This window comes from Trachypithecus francoisi, unplaced genomic scaffold (genome assembly GCF_009764315.1).
Source record: "Trachypithecus francoisi isolate TF-2019V2 unplaced genomic scaffold, Tfra_2.0 Lachesis_group9, whole genome shotgun sequence".
NCBI classification, from domain to species: domain Eukaryota; kingdom Metazoa; phylum Chordata; class Mammalia; order Primates; family Cercopithecidae; genus Trachypithecus; species Trachypithecus francoisi.
In genome coordinates, this window is record NW_022681474.1 from 34,314,871 (window position 1) to 34,331,717 (window position 16,847).

Below are 16,847 nucleotides of genomic sequence, written 5' to 3' on the forward strand. Positions count from 1 at the left end.
TCAAAGTGTCCTTTCAGCATACTATAAAGCAAAAAGAAAGAGAGGGAGGGAAGGAAGGAAGGAAAACAAGTGTTCCCCTGTCCCTCTTACTTTCTCGAGGACACCTTTAAAGCCACTGGAACCTTGGAGAGTGGGGTTCCCCTCACACGTTGCGCACACTGCCAACCTCCTTCCTTCAGACATACACATAATAGTTCCGCAAACCCTGTTGAGCTCCTACATATGCCAGGCACTGTGCTAGGCGTTGGGGGGGATAACATGGAGGAGAAAACAGACAAGGTTCCTGCTTTCATGGAGGCGACAGTCTGGGAAAAGACAGATGTTAAACACACCACCAAAAAATAGATGTATAGAGAAAACAAAAACCATGTATCACCAACTGCAGTAAGAAAGATTGGGTATGGCCAGGCACTGTGGCTCATGCCTGTAGTCCCAGCACTTTGGGAGGCCAAGGCGGGAGGATCACTTGAGCCCAGGAGTTGGAGACCAGCCTGGGAAACATAGCGAGACCTACCAAAATTAGCTGGGCTTAATGGTGCACACCTGTAGTCCCAGCTTCTCGAGAAGCTGAGGTGGGAGGATGACTTGAGCCCAGGAGTTTGAGGCTACGGTGAACCATGATCATGCCACTGCACTCCAGCCTGGGTGACAGTGAGATTCTGTCTCAAATAAGAATAACAATAATAATAAAATAAATGAAATGAAATAAAAAATAGAAAAAGAAAGACTGGGGGCAAAGGAAGGGTGCAAATACCTCTCTTCAAGGATGAGAAAGAGTTAGATTTAGGTAAAGAGGAAGGAAGTGTGGTCTGGATGTGCAAAGACCCCCAGGCAGGACAATGACCTGGAAGGCAGTGTATTGCCAGTTCAAATCAGATCAAGCTAACTCACCAAAAGATAAGCCATCTGCATCTACTTAATGCAAATATTAGCGCCTACCTTAAGAGTTGTGGATAAGGGCCAGGCACGGTGCCTCCTGTCTGTAATCCCAGCACTTTGGGAGGCCGAGTTGGGTGGATCACCTGAGGTCAGAAGTTCAAGACCAGTCTGGCCAACATGGTAAAACACTGTCTCTACAAAAACTTAGCCTGACATGGTGGCACATGCCTGTAGTCCCCGCTACTCAGGAGGCTGAGGCAGGAGAATCACTTGAACTCGGGAGGCAGAAGTTGCAGTGAGAAGAGGTCATGCCATTGCACTCCAGCCTGGACAACAAGAGCGAAACTGCATCTCAAAAAAAAAAAAAAAAAAAGTTGTGGAACAGTCTCGATGAAATCATTTTTATAAAGTGTTGTAGCATGGTGCCTGGCACACAGTAGCAATGAATACACAACAGCCATTTATTATAGATATTTTATATTGCAGATTAGTTTGCCCAAGGCAACCAGAATGATTTATTTCTGATGAAAAATCCTACTCATCGTCTTAGAAAAACAATAAGCTCATATTTACTGATCACGAACTAAGTGCTTTGAATGCCTTCTCAAGTTTTTTGTTTTTTTTTTTCACAAAGGTCCTGCAAGGTAAGTTCTATTAATCTCCATTTTGCAGATAAGAAAATTTAGGCTCCCTAAACAGGCTAAAGAATTTAGGCAAGGTCCCTCAGCTAGTAAAGCAAGGGGGTGGGCCTACAATGGAGGTCTGAACCATGACCCCTTTTTTTGGGGTGGGGAGAAGAATCTGGCTCTGTCTCTCAGGCTGGAGTGCAATGGCATGCTCTTGGCTCACTGTAGCCTCCACGTTCCAGGCTCAAGCGATTCTCATGCCTCAGCCTCCCAAGCAGCTGGAATTATAGGCACCTGCCACTACGCCCAGCTATAGTAGAAAGAGGGTTTCACCATGCTGGCCAGGCTGGTCTCAAACTCCTGGCCTCAAGTGATCTGCCCGCCTCGGCCTCCCAAAGTGCTGGGATTACAGGTGTGAGCCACTGCGCCCAGCCTGAACCATGACCTTAAAGCCAGGAAACCCCTCAGCGGGCATCATCCCTAAGGAGCCAGAGGGCACTGCTCAGGCAAAGCAGAATCTCAGTTGTGGGGAATTTTCTGGGCATGTACCCAGTAACATGTGACACAGAGAGGTGAACAGAGATGCTACAGCCTGCCCAGTGCAAGGAATCAGCCCTGAGGCTTGGGAAGGTCATGGAAGGCTTTGTGTAGAAGCTAGGCGTGCAAGAATAAAGGGAATGCCAGCTGGCAGGATGCAAGGAAAGGACTCCGGAAAGAGCAGGACAAAGATAAAGCTGGAAGGGAGGAGAGAGAGGTGTTAGGTGGCCCACCACTGGGCTCAGGCGTGTCAGGGCTGGTGTGGCCCATCTCTAAGGACCTGTCCCAAACCATGAAAATCTTTTTTTCCTTAAGACCTGCTACAAAGCAACAAACCATGAAAACCAAGGAATTTTTCTGATGATCACTCAATACTTTCTTGGCAACCAGAAGACACCTCCATCCAGGAGACAGGACATGGTCTCATGCAACCCCTCCAGGCAGCTCACTGCACACCACTCCTCTGGTCCCACCCAGCAGTGCCCATAGCTTTGGAACTGAAAATCAGGGCTCGCTGCCTAAAATAGGGCTTTTGTCTCTGAATTTCCAGGTGCCACAGGTAGCAGGAAAGTGTGGTGGTTAGGATGCTGAAAAAGTGACAAGTTCATTCCATGGAACTTTGATGGTTAGTGGGGACAGCAGGCAGATTGTCTAACATGACAGAATCTAAGAGGAGGAAGAGTTGCTGGCTGGCTGCTGTAATGAGCTCAGCCAGGCCTGAGGGCGCTTCCTTACAGACAACAGGTGGCTTTTCTGCTGGCTCCCGGGGCTGGAGGAGCTCCAAGGTACTGGGTTACCTCAGGAGCCCAGAGAAACAGAGGCAGTATGCCCACTTGAAGAACAGGCAATCTTAGATCTGAAGAGCCAGGTAAATGTTCTCCTTTTCCATACGTAGTTCCAGCTAAATTTGTAAGCTTCAAAGAAGAGAGGAATATCCTCATTTCTTCTCTCGCCCAACACATGGTTTGGTATGGTGCTCCCAGCTAGGGAGAGGCTACATTAGTGAAGGCAAGTTCTGCTGCTATGACCAATAGACTTCAAATGTAATGGCTCAAATACAACAGAAGTGCATTTCTTGCTAGGGCATCAGTTCCAGGACAGTGGACTGGTTAATGAGGCTGTCTCCCTCCTCATAGGCATCCAGGGACCAGGCTAACAGGACGTGGCAAGTGAGTGCCACTCATGGTCCCAAATTAGATCCTTGTTTTCCTTTTATAGAGACAGGGTCTCCCTCTGTCACCCAGGCTGGAGTGCAGTGGCATGATCATAGCTCACTGCAGCCTCGAACTCCCATACTCAAGCCATCCTCCTGCAGCCTCCAACTCCCATGCACAAGCCATCCCCCTGCCTCAGCCTCCCAAGCAGCTGGGACCACAGGTGTGTACCACCATACCTGGCGAATTTTTTTTTTTTTTTTAAGAAACAGGGTCTCGCTATGCTGCCTCGGCTGGTCTCAAACTCCTGGGTTCAAGCATGCCAAAGTGCTGGGATTACATACGTGAGACATAGCACCTGGTCTCAAATTAGGGAGCTCGTCAGTTCTACCTCCTGTGTTGTCACTTGATCTCACCACACCCACCAGTCCTGCCTCAGCTGTCTTCTCTCTCCAAGCCATTGTAACGGGTCCCTGGGCCTGTCTTGCATTTTTCCAATTTTCTCTCCACAAGGAAGCTGTGCCACACTTCCTTGTCCCAGCTCCTGCCGCTCTCAGCCTGGAACACTCTGTTTCCAGTCCACTTGGTAAACTCTGAACTCTCTTTTCATGGTTCAGAAACTGAATCACCTTGATGAAGCCTTACCTAATCCACCCCTTCTGGGTCCCCAGACATATTCTTCCCTGGACAGAGCTTCCCTGCTTATTGCACTAATGGGCTGACACATCAGTCTCCCCAGAGTAGCCTGTGGGTGCCTTGATACCTGTATTAGTCTGTTTTCACGCTGCTGATAAAGACATACCTGAGACTGAGATGAAAAAGTGATTTAATAGACTTACAGTTCCACATGGCTAGGGAGGCCTCCCAATCATGGCAGAAGGTGAGGAGGAACAAGTCACATGTTACTTACATGGATGGCAGCAAGCAAAGAGAGAGAGGGCTTGTGCAGGGAAACTCCCGCTTTTAAAACCATCAGATCTGTGAGACTTCTTCACGGTCACAAGAACAGCACAGGAAAGACCCAGCCCCAGGATTCAATTACCTCCCACCAGGATCCTCCCATGACATGTGGGAATTGTGTGACAATTCAAGATAAGATTTGGGTGGGGACACACCCAAACCATATCAGTACCTACATGTGTGAGAATAAATCCCCCCACCACCACCCCTCACAGCGAAGTCAGCCCTCAGATCTAGGACTTTGCTACCATTAACTTACTGCAGAACTTCTCTTAAACTAGCCATGACCTCTGGACCCATTCCTAATCTGTAAAGGGAAGAACAACCATCCCAGGAGTGTTCTGTGATTGCCCCATGTTTTAGGAAAAACTCCTCAAATCGTGTTTTCCCTCTACTCTCATGCCATCACAATCATCAACACAGAAGACTTCAGTGACCAAATGTGTGTGGGGTTTCCCCACCAACAAGCAGTGGACATCAGCTGGGTGTCCTCTAATTCAGTTCCAACACTATCTACCCAGAGACATTGTCAGACCCCATAGGTTAAGGGTTTAGTCTCCAAGACCGCCCCCCCTCAACCACACCAGGCACAAGTCTAGGCCTCCAGAACTTCTGACCAACTGGCTTCAAGTTGAGGTTCCCACGACCTCCTCTTTGGGTTCAATTAATTTGCTAGAGTGGATCACAGAACTCAGAGACACACTTACTTACGTTTACCGGTTTATTATAAAGGATATCGCAAAGGATACAGATGAAGAGATGCACATAGGGCAAGGAATGAGGGAAGGGGAAGGGATGCGGAGCTTCCATGCCCTCCCTGGGCACACCACACTCCAGGAAGCGCCAGGTGTTCAGCTATCCGGAAGCTCTCTGAACCCTGTCCTCTCGGGTTTTTATGGAAGCTTCATGACATCAGCATTCCTTCCCCCAGGATTGAGACTCTCTCATGGGAAGGTCTTTAGGACCCACCATCAAAAAGGTGGGCGAACATTCGTGAAAAGATACCCAGAGGTCAGAGGCCTGCCCCCAGAGCCCTAACATACCCAATATTTCAACAAAGACTGGAACAAGGACTATGGGAGTCACGAGTCAGGAATGCTGGATGAAAACCAATATACATCATAACACCACACCCAGCATTGACACTCAGCACACAGGTGTTAGAAACAAATGACTCCTAGGCACTCTTCCTGCGTGGCCTCTGCCCACAGCCGCCCCTCACAGGGCTTTCAGCCTGCCAGTGGAGATCACTCGAGGGCCCACACATGAACGGCCCTGTGCACATGGCACAGTCCTGACTCACAGAGTTCGCCTCAGCTCCTGGGGGTTGCCCTGGCCTCATTAACCCTTGAACTCCCCAACTGCCACCCACCCTATGCATTTTTTAAGTACCTGCTGCCAGGTCAAGACTACCACCTTCCGGGACCTGCAAGCCCCACCCAGCTCTGACTGGCACATGACCAGCTATGAGGGCCAGTCTGGCAGAACAGTATCCCGTGAGCTCAAATCCTGCTGAGAAAACAGCACAGAAAGGGTGTATTTCTGGGTTGGGCACAGTGGCTCACACCTGTAAGCCCAGCACTTGGGGAAGCTGAGGCAGGAGGATTGCTTGAAACCAGAAGGCTGAAACCAGTGTGAGCAACAAAGCAATACCCTATTTCTATAAAGATAAAAAAGTAGCCAGGCGTGGTGGTGCATGACTGTAGTCCCAGCTATTCAGGAGGCTAAGGCAGGGGGTCTCCTGGAGCCCAGGAGTTTGAGACTGCAGTGAGCTATGATTGCAACACTGTACTCCAGCCTGGGTGAGACAGCAAGACCACAGCTCTTAAAAAAAAAATAATAATAATAATAATTTGATATGTAAATACAGAGGTTTTTCAATAGATCTTGTTTATTCCCAAGCCCCAACCAGACATGTTCTACTCCTCAAGGTCCCTGAGACCCAGGCTGTGGGCTGGAAAATGAAGGCACAGTGTCAGAGTGCCCCTGTTGGCATATGAAGACCCAGGAGTACTGACCTTCAGGGATCCGCCTGCACTGCCCATGGGCCTGGCACAACAGGAGGCACTCCTGTTTCTGTCCCTTCTGTCTCTGTTCTTGAGAGCAAGGTTTCTGCTGAGATATGCTAAGGAAGCCGAGTCCTCTGTCAGCCCTGACCTGACTGAGAGGCAGACAGGAGCCAAGGCCCCAGTGAAGCTCCAGGACGATGGTGGCCCTCAGGGGAACAGACACAAAACCAGGCACAGGCCTGCCTTCCCGCTGGCATCTACCTGGCAGGCCCAGAACCTCTGTGCAGCTGAAGTGGGCTCCCCAGAAGGAAAAACAATACAGCTGAGTCTAGTGCTAGGGGACAGAGAACTGGGGTTTCAAGAAAGCACCCCAAAACGGGCTCCCAGGTTAAGGAGCCATGGGGCTGAAGAGAAGTTGGCCCCAGAGCCCAAAGCCCACACTGCAGTCAGTGGGTGAAGATGAGAAGCAGCCCAGGCCCCTTCAGGAGCTGGGCCCTGAATCCTGAGGCCACCATCACCTCAACATCACTTCCTACAGCAGAAACAGGTCACTCTTCTTTCCAGAGGAGGTAACACAGCCTCAGAGCCTGCTCCGCGGGGCCTCTGCCAGGGGGCGCTGCAGCCGCCACACCACCCGGACCGGCTCAGCAGCACAGTCCAGCTCCCGGAGGCCACCCAGGTCTTGGGTCTGGCTGTACTGCTGCAGGGCCGGCTGGAGCACCGTGATGGGAATGCTGAAGTTCAGGTGGGGGTAGGTGGCCCCCGTGTTATTGTCCCGGGTGTTGCTGGTGATTATGCCTGTTGAGGAGTCAGAGAGCAAAAGGGGATGTGAGCCAGGAGGCAGAAAGGCTGGAGAAGGGAGGAGGACCATCTCCACCCTGGAGCCCTCAGGGCCTGGTAGGACTGGAAACCAACCCCCCCCATGGTGACAGATGCTGAGCTTCCAGACATGAATACCTGCTGCCCACACCCGTTCCTGGCTTTACGTTCTTCTTCACACTCTCAATATCTAACACGCTAGATAGTTCACTTATTTCACTTGTTATCTTTCTCTCCACCTAGTGTCAGCTCCATGAGGGCAGGACTTGGATGTTTTGTTCATGAAGTCTCCCCCAGTACCTGGAACAATGCCTCATGCCAAGTAGGCTCTCAACAAAGGCTTGTTGAATGAATGAATGAATGATGGATGGATGAATCAGACCCACAGACATGTTTTGTTTGGCCTGTTCGGTGCGTGGATGTGTGTGTAGTTTTTTAAAGATAATTTCAGACATAAGGAAGCCTTGCCTAAATAGTGCAGAATTCTATATACCCTTTGACCAGCTTATGTTCAGATCTAATGTCACTAAAAAATATTTACCAAAACCAAAACATATACCTTGGTACAATCCTGTTATTAAGTGAACTATAGAACTCATTGGCATGAGTTGCACTAGTTTTTCCACTAATGTCCTTTTTCAGTTCGAGCATCCAATCTAGGACTCCATATTGCATTTAGTTGTCACATCTCCCACATGTCCTCCAATCTGGGTCAGTTCCTCAGTCTTTCCTTATCTTTCATGGCCTTGACATTTTTAAGAGTGCAGGTTATTTTATTTATTCACAGGTTTTTTTGTTCTTGTTTTTGTTTTTTTAGAGGCAAGGTCTCACTCTGTCGCCCATGCTAGAGTGCAGTGGTGGGATTATAGCTCACTGCAACCTTGACCTCCTGGGCTCAAGTGATCCTCCCGCCTCAGCCTCCCTAAAATATTTTGTAGAGATGGGGCCTCACTATGGTTGTCCAGCTTGGTCTCAAACTCCCAGACTCAAGCAATCCTCCCGCCCTGGCCTCCAAAACTGCTAGAATTACAAGCACGAGTCACCATACCTGGCTTTTTTTTTTTTTAAATAAATATACAATTTATTTTTTTGAGATGGGGTCTCACTCTGTCACACAGGCTGGAGTGAAATGGTGACCACAGTTCACTGCAGCCTTGAACTCCTGGGCTCAAGTGATCTTCCCACTTCAGACTCCTGCATAGCCAGGACTACAGGCGCATACCACCATGTCTGGCTCAGGTCAGTGATTTTAGAGAATGACCCTCAGTTGAGGTCTACCTAATGTTTTCTCATGACTACTGGATTGGTGCAAAAGTGAATGTAGTTTTTGTCATTACTTTTGTTTTGCCATTACTTTTAATCGTTTAAGGGTACACATTGTTGGGAAGAATACCATAAAGCCATGTGTCCTTCCCAGTGTCTCAGCTGTCTGATGTCTGTATGGAGTACTTGTGATGTTCACCTTGATCACTTGGCTGAGGTGGTATCTGCCAGGCCTCTCCATGGTAGACTTAGTATTTTCCTTTCTTTTGTTTTAACTAAAAAAAATTTTTTTAAATAAAAAGAGGCAGGGCCTCACTATGTTGCCCAGGCTGGTCTCGAACTCCCACTTCAAGTGATCCTCTTGCATCAGCCTCCAGAAGTGTTGGGATTACTGGCAAGAGCTATCACACCCGGCCTAGACTTACGGCTCTAAATATTACTTACGGATCTAATATTTCCTCTTTGTAAGTACTACATATTTAAAGGAAATGTATACTAAAGCTATGCAAATACAATTTTACTCATATACTAGGGTGGAACAGATAAGTCAACATATTGTAGACAGCAGGAGCAAGGTTTTTCACTACAGGAGAAAGAATAAACAAACAGGGAGAGTTAGACTAGACTGGAGTTGGAGGTTTCTAGATGAACTCATGTCTTTTTCTTTTTTCTTTTGGATAGCTAAACAGACTGTTTTTCAAAAACCTGCATGCTACCAAACTTTAAAAATTGATCAATGTAATGGCCACACATTTTTTTTTTTTTTTGAGGCGGAGTCTCGCTCTATCGCTGAGACTGGAGTGCAGTGGCACAATCTCGGCTCACTGCCAGCTCCGCCTCCCGGGTTCACGCCATTTTCCTGCCTTAGCATCCCGAGTTGCTGGGACTACAGGCGCCCACCACCTCGCCCAGCTAATTTTTTGTATTTTAGTAGAGACGGGGTTTCACCGTGTTAGCCAGGATGGTCTTAATCTCCCGACTTTGTGATCCGCCCGCCTCGGCCTCCCAAAGTGCTGGGATTACAGGTGTGAGCCACCGCGCCCGGCCACACGTATTTTTTTTAAAAAAAGCTTTGCATGTCTTGTGAAAATATTAGAATACCAGCCAACGTTCGGCCCATCCTCCTTCCCGGCCACAGTCTGCTGTGGCTGACTCGAGTGTGCTTCAGTTTAGATGCCTCCCCTCCCCTCCCTGTTGTCTTCTCTCATTCATTTGCTTTACCTTTCCAGCCTCTGTTGGCTTTTGAGTCTGTGATGCTTTGACTAATCCAACTCCTGAATTTCACAGATCAAACCAGATTAGATTAGTGGCAGAGAAGGGACCAGGGCCCAGATCTCTTTCCTCCCAGTTCAGCATCCCTCCCTCTCCACTATCAGAAGAGCCTGCAAACCTTGGCTAGCTCACTCATAATGCCCACCATTTTCCCAGAGAGAGGGTGCATTGGGGCTGGCTACAAGCACTCACGGGGTGGGACTGAGGTTCTAGCAAGAGGGAAGGTGGAAGGGGGACAAAGAGCTGGTTACCAAGGAGGTTTCCTGAGTGGTTGGAGAAGAGGGGTCCCCCACTGGAGCCGCTGTGCACAGCACACGTGGTCTGCAGCATCACGGGCATGCCATCCACCTGCACCACAGCCGAAAGGATGCCTGAGGTCACCGAAGGCCCACAAGCCTGGCCAAAGACGCCAAAGCCCACCACACTCACAGCCTCACCTGCCAGGGAGGGAAGGAGGGTGAAGCTGGCAACACCTGTGTTATAGCAGGACTCACACTCCCTAACCCCCATCCCTACCCTCTCCAAACACCCCAAACCTCTCCAGCCTTCAAGTTTCTGCTCAGATACTCCTGCCTCCAGAGAGCCTTCCCCAGGTCCCCTGGCTGGAAGAGGCTGGGAACCCCATTGAGCTCCTAGCACTGTATCTGCATGACCACTTCTGAGCAACAGGCTGTTCCCCAGTCCTCGTTCCCTGGACAGGCGGGGCAGTGACTTTTAGGAGTTCCTAACACCTACCTACATGTTCCATAAATGTTTGTAGAATTCACATCCATCTCCTCCTGGGACTCCTAAGAAATCTCTTGGTGAAAAGAAAAGGTGATGATGGCTATAAGGCAGCTATGACCTTCCTTTTCCAAGTGCAAGGCATGGAAATAGTGCTTTACAGTCAACATCACACCCAGCCCTCACAACACCCAGGAGTAGGATACATTAGCCCCATTCCAAAGACGTGGAAAATGAGGCAGAGGAGAGTTAACAAGCCTGTCCAAGGACATGGGACTAGTAAGTGGCAGAGGAAAGATGCCCATCCAGAGCCCCTGCACCCTTCATCACCGTATCACTGCCTCCATGGAGTGCGACTTCGGTACTTATGTGGCAGCATCACAAAGCCTTTTAGACAAATCATGCCCCTGGAGCCTTGAAAGTGCCACGTGCCTCTCTGACCAGCCTGAAGTAACTGTTAAGGAACCCCAAAGCCCCGCATCCTCACACTACACTGCTGCAGGCACTTGGGGAAAGGGCGTGTTTTATCCCTCACAGGGTATTCCACATGCCCCACCAGCACAAGAAGGGAGGCCTCCAAGGACCTTGACCAATGCCACCCTGACTTCCTGACTTCCAACACTGATTCTCTTTCCTGAGGCCCACCCTAGCCCAGAGGGGCCCTCCTTCAGGCTGCACCCTTGGTCCTTTACCTTCGTGGAAGTGCTCAGCGGGCACAGGGATGGGGACATCATCCAGGTCCTCCTCCAGGCTCACCACTGCTATGTCATAGGGACATGACTCCCGAGTGGCAAATACCACACGGCCCCAGATGGCCACACTCCTGGGAGCAAGGGAAACAAACAACAGGCTAGCTTTCTGACTCCTCAGTTCTTGGGAGAAATCAAGGAGCTGAGAGTGACGGTAAAAGTCATGGACTTGGAGTCAGAAGATCTGGGTATCAGCCCCGAAATCGACCAGCCAGGCAACTCTGGGCAAGTCATGTAACCATTCTGTGGTATCTCCAAAGGTGGTTGACAAACTGTGCTACTTCTATAAAGCTTCCTGTACCTGAATAATCAACACTGATACTTAGTGAGCATTGTGGGCCAGGTTTGGTGTTAATGCTTTGTGGACATCACTTCATTTAGTCCTCACGACCCTATAAACTAGGTACTGGCATTATCTCCATTTTAGGTGGTATAACAGAGGCCCAGAGACCCTCAGTAACAATCACAACACCAAACAGAAAGTGGGAGAAGCCAAGGCAAACACATTTTCCTTCACTGCCTTGTTGATACCCCCAACAATCCCGTCAGTTGGTGGGGCAGATAAGACATGGTTTTACTCCTCTGGGTCCCTATTTACACTACGTGGAAGGCTCCATTCCATGACATTTCGCATCAACTCCCTGGGAGGCAGCTTAGATAGATTAAGTGACTTGCCTAGGATCAGACAGGGGTGCCCTACTGCACACTCTGTAGGGGTAGCTTCCAAGAGACCTAGCAGTCTCCTTAGGAGCAAGGGGCATGTGGGGGGATTGGGGGAATCTGGTAGGGGCCACACGCCACAGGGAAACCTTCATCATCAGTCTTCCCTATAAAGTCATGGCTGTCCAATAGGCCACCAGTGGGGACACCTGTGGCAAAACTGGGCTGTGTTACCCACACCTGGCTAAGCTTGGGGACTCAGGAAAGAGATTTGGAAAAGCCTGGGCTGCAAGGCTGGGTTGAACTACGTACAGCTGCCTGGGCCATCCCCGTACATTCTGATTAGGTAGAAACCCACGTTCTGTCATTTTCATTCAGAAGGGAAGCTCTGGCTAAGCTCTAAAAGATGGATAAAATTAATAAACCCATCTCATTACCCCAGAAGGGCACCATCCTGGGCCTCTGGGACCTTATCAGTTTCAGAGGAGAAGCAGCAGGGTTAGGGAATATCTGTTCAAAGGGCCAGAGAACAGTGGGGTACGGTGTGCAGGGTTTTCAGACAGCGAAGCTGCCCAGAAGAAACTCAGACTTTGAGGGGAGCTCAAAGATGCCCAGTTCCGGATTCAGGGTGTCCCACAGTACCCAAATCCAGAGCTGCTTGGAGCTTGACACCTTGCTCCTGATTCTCCCCGCGGGGGTTCTGGGTATAAAGGATGAGGGGAGGGTTTCAGGTCTCTACCCACTACATGCCCAAAGCATCCGCATGACACAAGAAAAGCCTGCACAATACTCAAGAGTATTAGGCCTGGACCCAGACCTGAGACCTTGAAAGGGATGGAGTGGGGTCAGCTGTGGGCTTACTTGGGGGTGGTGGAGCGCACCAGGACCCTGGCTGCTTCCCGAGGGGACACGTGCCGGCAGGTCACTACAAGGCGGGGTGCCACAGCCACTCCGGAGCCCCATACGGTGCCGCACTCCACCAACACGGCCGCGGCTGCCCACAGGGGCCCGGAGTCTCGGAGGGGCAGACCCCACGGGACGCCCACCTCTGGGGGCATGAGAGCGGCCAGGGCAGCGGCGCTGGGGCGCAGGCGGCGGAGCGCGTCGCGGGCGGCGCGGAAAAGTGGGGCGGCGGCACAGAGCAGCGTGAAGCCCACCCATTCGCCGGCCTTCCAGCAGAGCGGCGCCGCCACCAGCGCCACCAGCGACCCCGCGGGCCGCGCGGTGAACACGCCGCCGCCCTCGGTGCCGGGCAGGCAGCGTGCGTCGGTAAGCAGCAGCGGGCCGGCCACGTTGCTGAGCACCCCGCAGCTCAGCGTGTTGAGAAAGATGTCAGGGCAGACGGCGCCGAAAGGGGAGCCGCAGACCAGCAATGGCGCGCCCTTGGGCACGGCCCCGAGAGGCGACACGGCCACGACCGGCCCGCGCTCCTTCTCCACCTCCTCCTGGCCTAGCCGCACGCCCAGTAGCGCGAACCAGCCCAGCGCTCTCAGTTGATCCGCCTCCTCCTCCTCCGACACTTCGTCATCCGGCGCCGCGCTCGAGAAGCGCCACTGTTCCGCCGCCTCGTCTCCGAAGAGGCGCGCGAAGTGGGCCCAGAAGGCCGGGCAGCTCAGCAGCAACAGCAGCTCTGCGGGAAGCCGGGGCTGCAGGGGACGCCCGCGGGACGGGGCAGGTGGGCCGGGCTCCAGGCCCGCGCACTGGGGCGTGCACAGCTCTGGGCGGCCCCGCTCCGCGCCGCCCCCGGGACCCGCGGCCGTTGGGGCCCACTGCACGTGCAGGCGCAGGTCGTCGCTGCAACTGTCGCCAGGCAGGAAGGCGGCGCCGGCCGCGGTCAGGACTTCGCTGCCAGCTCGCAGGAAGGGGACGAAGATGCCCCCGTGGCAAAGCACCAGGCCCGGGCTACGGCTCAGGATTACCCCGCTGCAGCTCCATGGGCCCGCCTCGGGCCGTCCGGCCCGGGAGGCGCTCACCACGCAGCCCGCCTGCTCGGCCGTCCTCATGGCAGACCCCCACTGCCTTCCCATGGCCTCTAGGCCGGACACTTGGGGGCTTCTCCGAGAAACCGCAAGCAAGCAAGGGAGCAAGGACCCCTACCGGGTCCAGCTGAACCGGCCTAGCGCCACCCACAGCTGGAAGCGAAGAGGCGCAAGCGCTGACTCAGGTCTTCCTCATCGAGCCCGATTGGCTAAGCCCCAACTGACCCGACCCGATTGGCTGGGCTTGTGCCGAGCTCTGATTGGCTGCCTATTCTGATTCTCCTTTCCCCGCCCTCGTTGGTTTGTCCAACCTGTGGGACAGAGCCTCTGCCCCATTTCCCCGGATGAGCCCGGGGAGAGTAAGAGGCGTGCGGCGTCATAAGGAATCCGAGGAGAGGAGGGTGGGTTCCTTCAAGTCGAGTCTCTTGTTTGCTGGACTGTGGAAAAGGGAATAGAAATGAGCGCTGAGGTGGCTAGATTTGCCCAGGCCATGACAGTACCTGTTAGCATCTGCCCAGGTCTAGGCGACCTTCGGCCTCTGACCCCTGGGATAATATGGATCAAGGAAATCCTTGGCCAATTCAGTATTTTGAAAATTTAAAAGCAAACCCTATAGCAATCCACTAGGGGGCATGGAACTCTCAAGATTACTCCTAGGATTTTTTTTGCTGCCAAAGCCCCAACACAAATCTCCGAGAAACGGAATTTGCTGTAAATTAAATTGCCCTTTAAATTGACTATGATGAACAGTAGCTGAAATCAAAAACTTTAATCATACAGCCCTATATTTTGCAGTGTGCACATTTCACATAACATAACCACCGGCCAGGATTTATCTAGGCCAGGGTCCAAATACTTTCTGTAGAAGGCCAGAATGGAAACAGTTCCAGTTTGGGGGACCATACAATCTGTCTCAAATAGTCAATTCTGCAGCTGTTGCATACAAAACCTAAAGCAATGGCGGAGGCTGTGTCCCAATAAAAAGTTACAGACATTGAAATTTGAATTTCATATAATTTGTGTCCAAAAATAGCACTCTTTAAATATTTTTTCCAACCATTTAAATGTGTAAAAACCTTTCTTAGCTCACAGGCCATACAAACACAGGCAGCAGGCCCGAATTGACCCACAAGGCATAGTTTACCCTCTCTAGTGTACGCTAACATAGAACTTCTCTACTTTTCCAAAGAAGTACCCTTTAGGACAGAGAAGGATGAAGGAGTATGTCGAGGGTTGGGAGCTTCATGATACCCTCAATCAGTCACCACAAGCTAGACACTTTACAAAGGTCTGCTTTATCACTGAATTGATAAAATACACATTAATTTTTATTAAGGTTACTATAGTATACTACCAGCATTAGTGAAAAAATATTCAATTGCTACTTAAATTCTCTAACCTTTCTGCCTGAATTCTTTTTTGGTTTTTGTTTTTTGAGATGGAGTCTCACTCCGTCGCCCAGGCTGGAGTGCAGTGGTGTGATCTCGGCTCACTGCAACCTCCGCCTCCTGGTCAAGCGATTCTCCTGCCTCGGCCTCCCAAGTAGCTGGGACTACAGGCGCGTGCCACCATGCCCGGCTAATTTTTTGTATTTTTAGTAGAGACGAGGTCTCACTATGCCGGCCAGGCTGGTCTCGAACTCCTGACCTCGTGATCCTTCCGTCTCGGCCTCCCAAAGTGCTGGGATTACAGGCGTGAGCCACCGCACCCGGCCTCTGCCTGAATTCTTCAAATAAAGTTACCACTGTTTGGTATAACCCCAGCACAACACAGGATAATGATCCCAGTACTCCCAGTGACACAAACCTGCTAGAGAAAGGAAAACGATTATCTATGATAATATGAGGCAGGACTAAAATGAGGCCATCTTGCCATAGCAGGTAGTCTTCCTTTGGTTCTATGACACAGAAGGTGGCTTGATCACAGTAAAATTTATCCCAACTTCCTAGCAATTAAAGAGTTTTTCTCTTGGTGGAGCACAGGGGCTCACACTTGGAATCCCAACACATTGGGAGGTTAAGGCAGGAGAATTTCCTGAGCCCAGGAGTTTGAGACCACCCTGGACAACATGGTGAGACCTTAACTCTACAAAAATTTTAAAAATTAGCCAAGCACAGTGGTGCACCCCTGTGGTCCCAAGCTACTTGGGAGGCTGAAATGGGAGGATCACTTGAGCCCAGGAGGTCGAGGCTGCAGTGACCTATGTTCATACCAATCCACGTCAGCCTGGGTGACAGAGCGAGACCAACTCAAAAAACAAGCAAACTTTCTCTCTGGAGTCCAGTGATTCTCCCTCAATGCTCAAGACTCCAGCATGAACTGTTGGGCGCTGGGTTTTTCTGTATTTACAGCAGACCATGGTAAAAAGAAGTCCCAAGTCACAGCCAGAACAGCCAAAGATCTTTGCGTGCTAGGCTCACTGACTGAGCGTTTAATCTTATGTTCCACTCTGCCTCAAACAAAACCAACTCATTTGCCCATATAACCCATGGCATCCTTTCATAGTAACAAGGACAACAGGACTTGTTACTTGTTACTTGCAGTGGCGCAATCTCAGCTCACTGCAACCTCCGCCTCCCCAGTTCAAGCGATTCTCCTGCCTCAGCCTCCTGAGTAACTGGAATTAAAGGTGCATCCCACCATGCCCGGCTAATTTTTGTATTTTAGTAGAGATGGAGCTTCGCCATGTTGGTCAGGCTGGTCTTGAACTCCTGACCTCATGATCTGCCTGCCTCAGCCTCCCAAAGCGCTAGGATTACAGACACGAGCCACCGCGCCCAGCAACATCTCCAATACTTTAATACTTGGTTGAAAAGAACCCATTGCCCTGTTTCCCACTGTTTGTCCCAGTACTGTAGTTTTATGATCTCATTTGGGTTTTTCTAAAAGCAAGGCTTCCTACAAGCCTAGTAAAGGAAATTCTTTCCCATTGTGCCAAATGTAGCATTTAATTGTTTTTTTTTTTTTTTTTTTGGAGAGAGTCTTGCTCTGTTACCCAGGCAGGAGTACAGTGGCGTGATCTCGGCTCACTCAACCTCCACCTTCTGGTTCAAGCGATTCTCCCGCCTCAGCCTCCGGAGTAGCTGGGAGCTACTCCGTGTACCACAATGCCCAGCTAATTTTTTGTATTTTAGTAAAGATGGGGTTTCACCCTGTTCCCCAGGCTGGTCTCAAACTCCTGAGCTCAGACAATCCACCCACCTCAGCCCCCCAAAGT

At 50.8% G+C, this 16,847-nt stretch overlaps 1 protein-coding gene across 12 annotated transcripts; it reads right to left on the reverse strand.

Moving 5' to 3' along the window:
* Positions 1-4,867: 4,867 nt before the first annotated feature.
* Positions 4,868-15,028, reverse strand: TYSND1 (trypsin domain containing 1). 12 transcript variants are annotated; one of them, XR_004436682.1, is made up of 6 exons: positions 12,513-15,028; positions 10,935-11,065; positions 9,771-9,867; positions 9,469-9,521; positions 8,378-8,522; positions 6,829-6,963 (listed from the first exon to the last, which is right to left on the reverse strand). XR_004436682.1 is itself a non-coding variant. In XM_033209337.1 (6 exons), the coding sequence occupies exons 1-5, from the start codon at positions 13,676-13,678 to the stop codon at positions 8,452-8,454; spliced, it is 1,518 nt and encodes a 505-aa protein (XP_033065228.1). In that variant the 5' UTR covers positions 13,679-15,028; the 3' UTR covers positions 6,832-6,963; positions 8,447-8,451. The 12 variants fall into 12 exon arrangements, 9 of the variants coding, with proteins under 9 accessions (XP_033065224.1, XP_033065229.1, XP_033065223.1 ...); XR_004436680.1 differs by having other exon boundaries at positions 9,771-9,956; positions 12,513-15,008; XM_033209337.1 differs by having other exon boundaries at positions 6,832-6,963; positions 8,447-8,522.
* Positions 15,029-16,847: the final 1,819 nt, after the last annotated feature.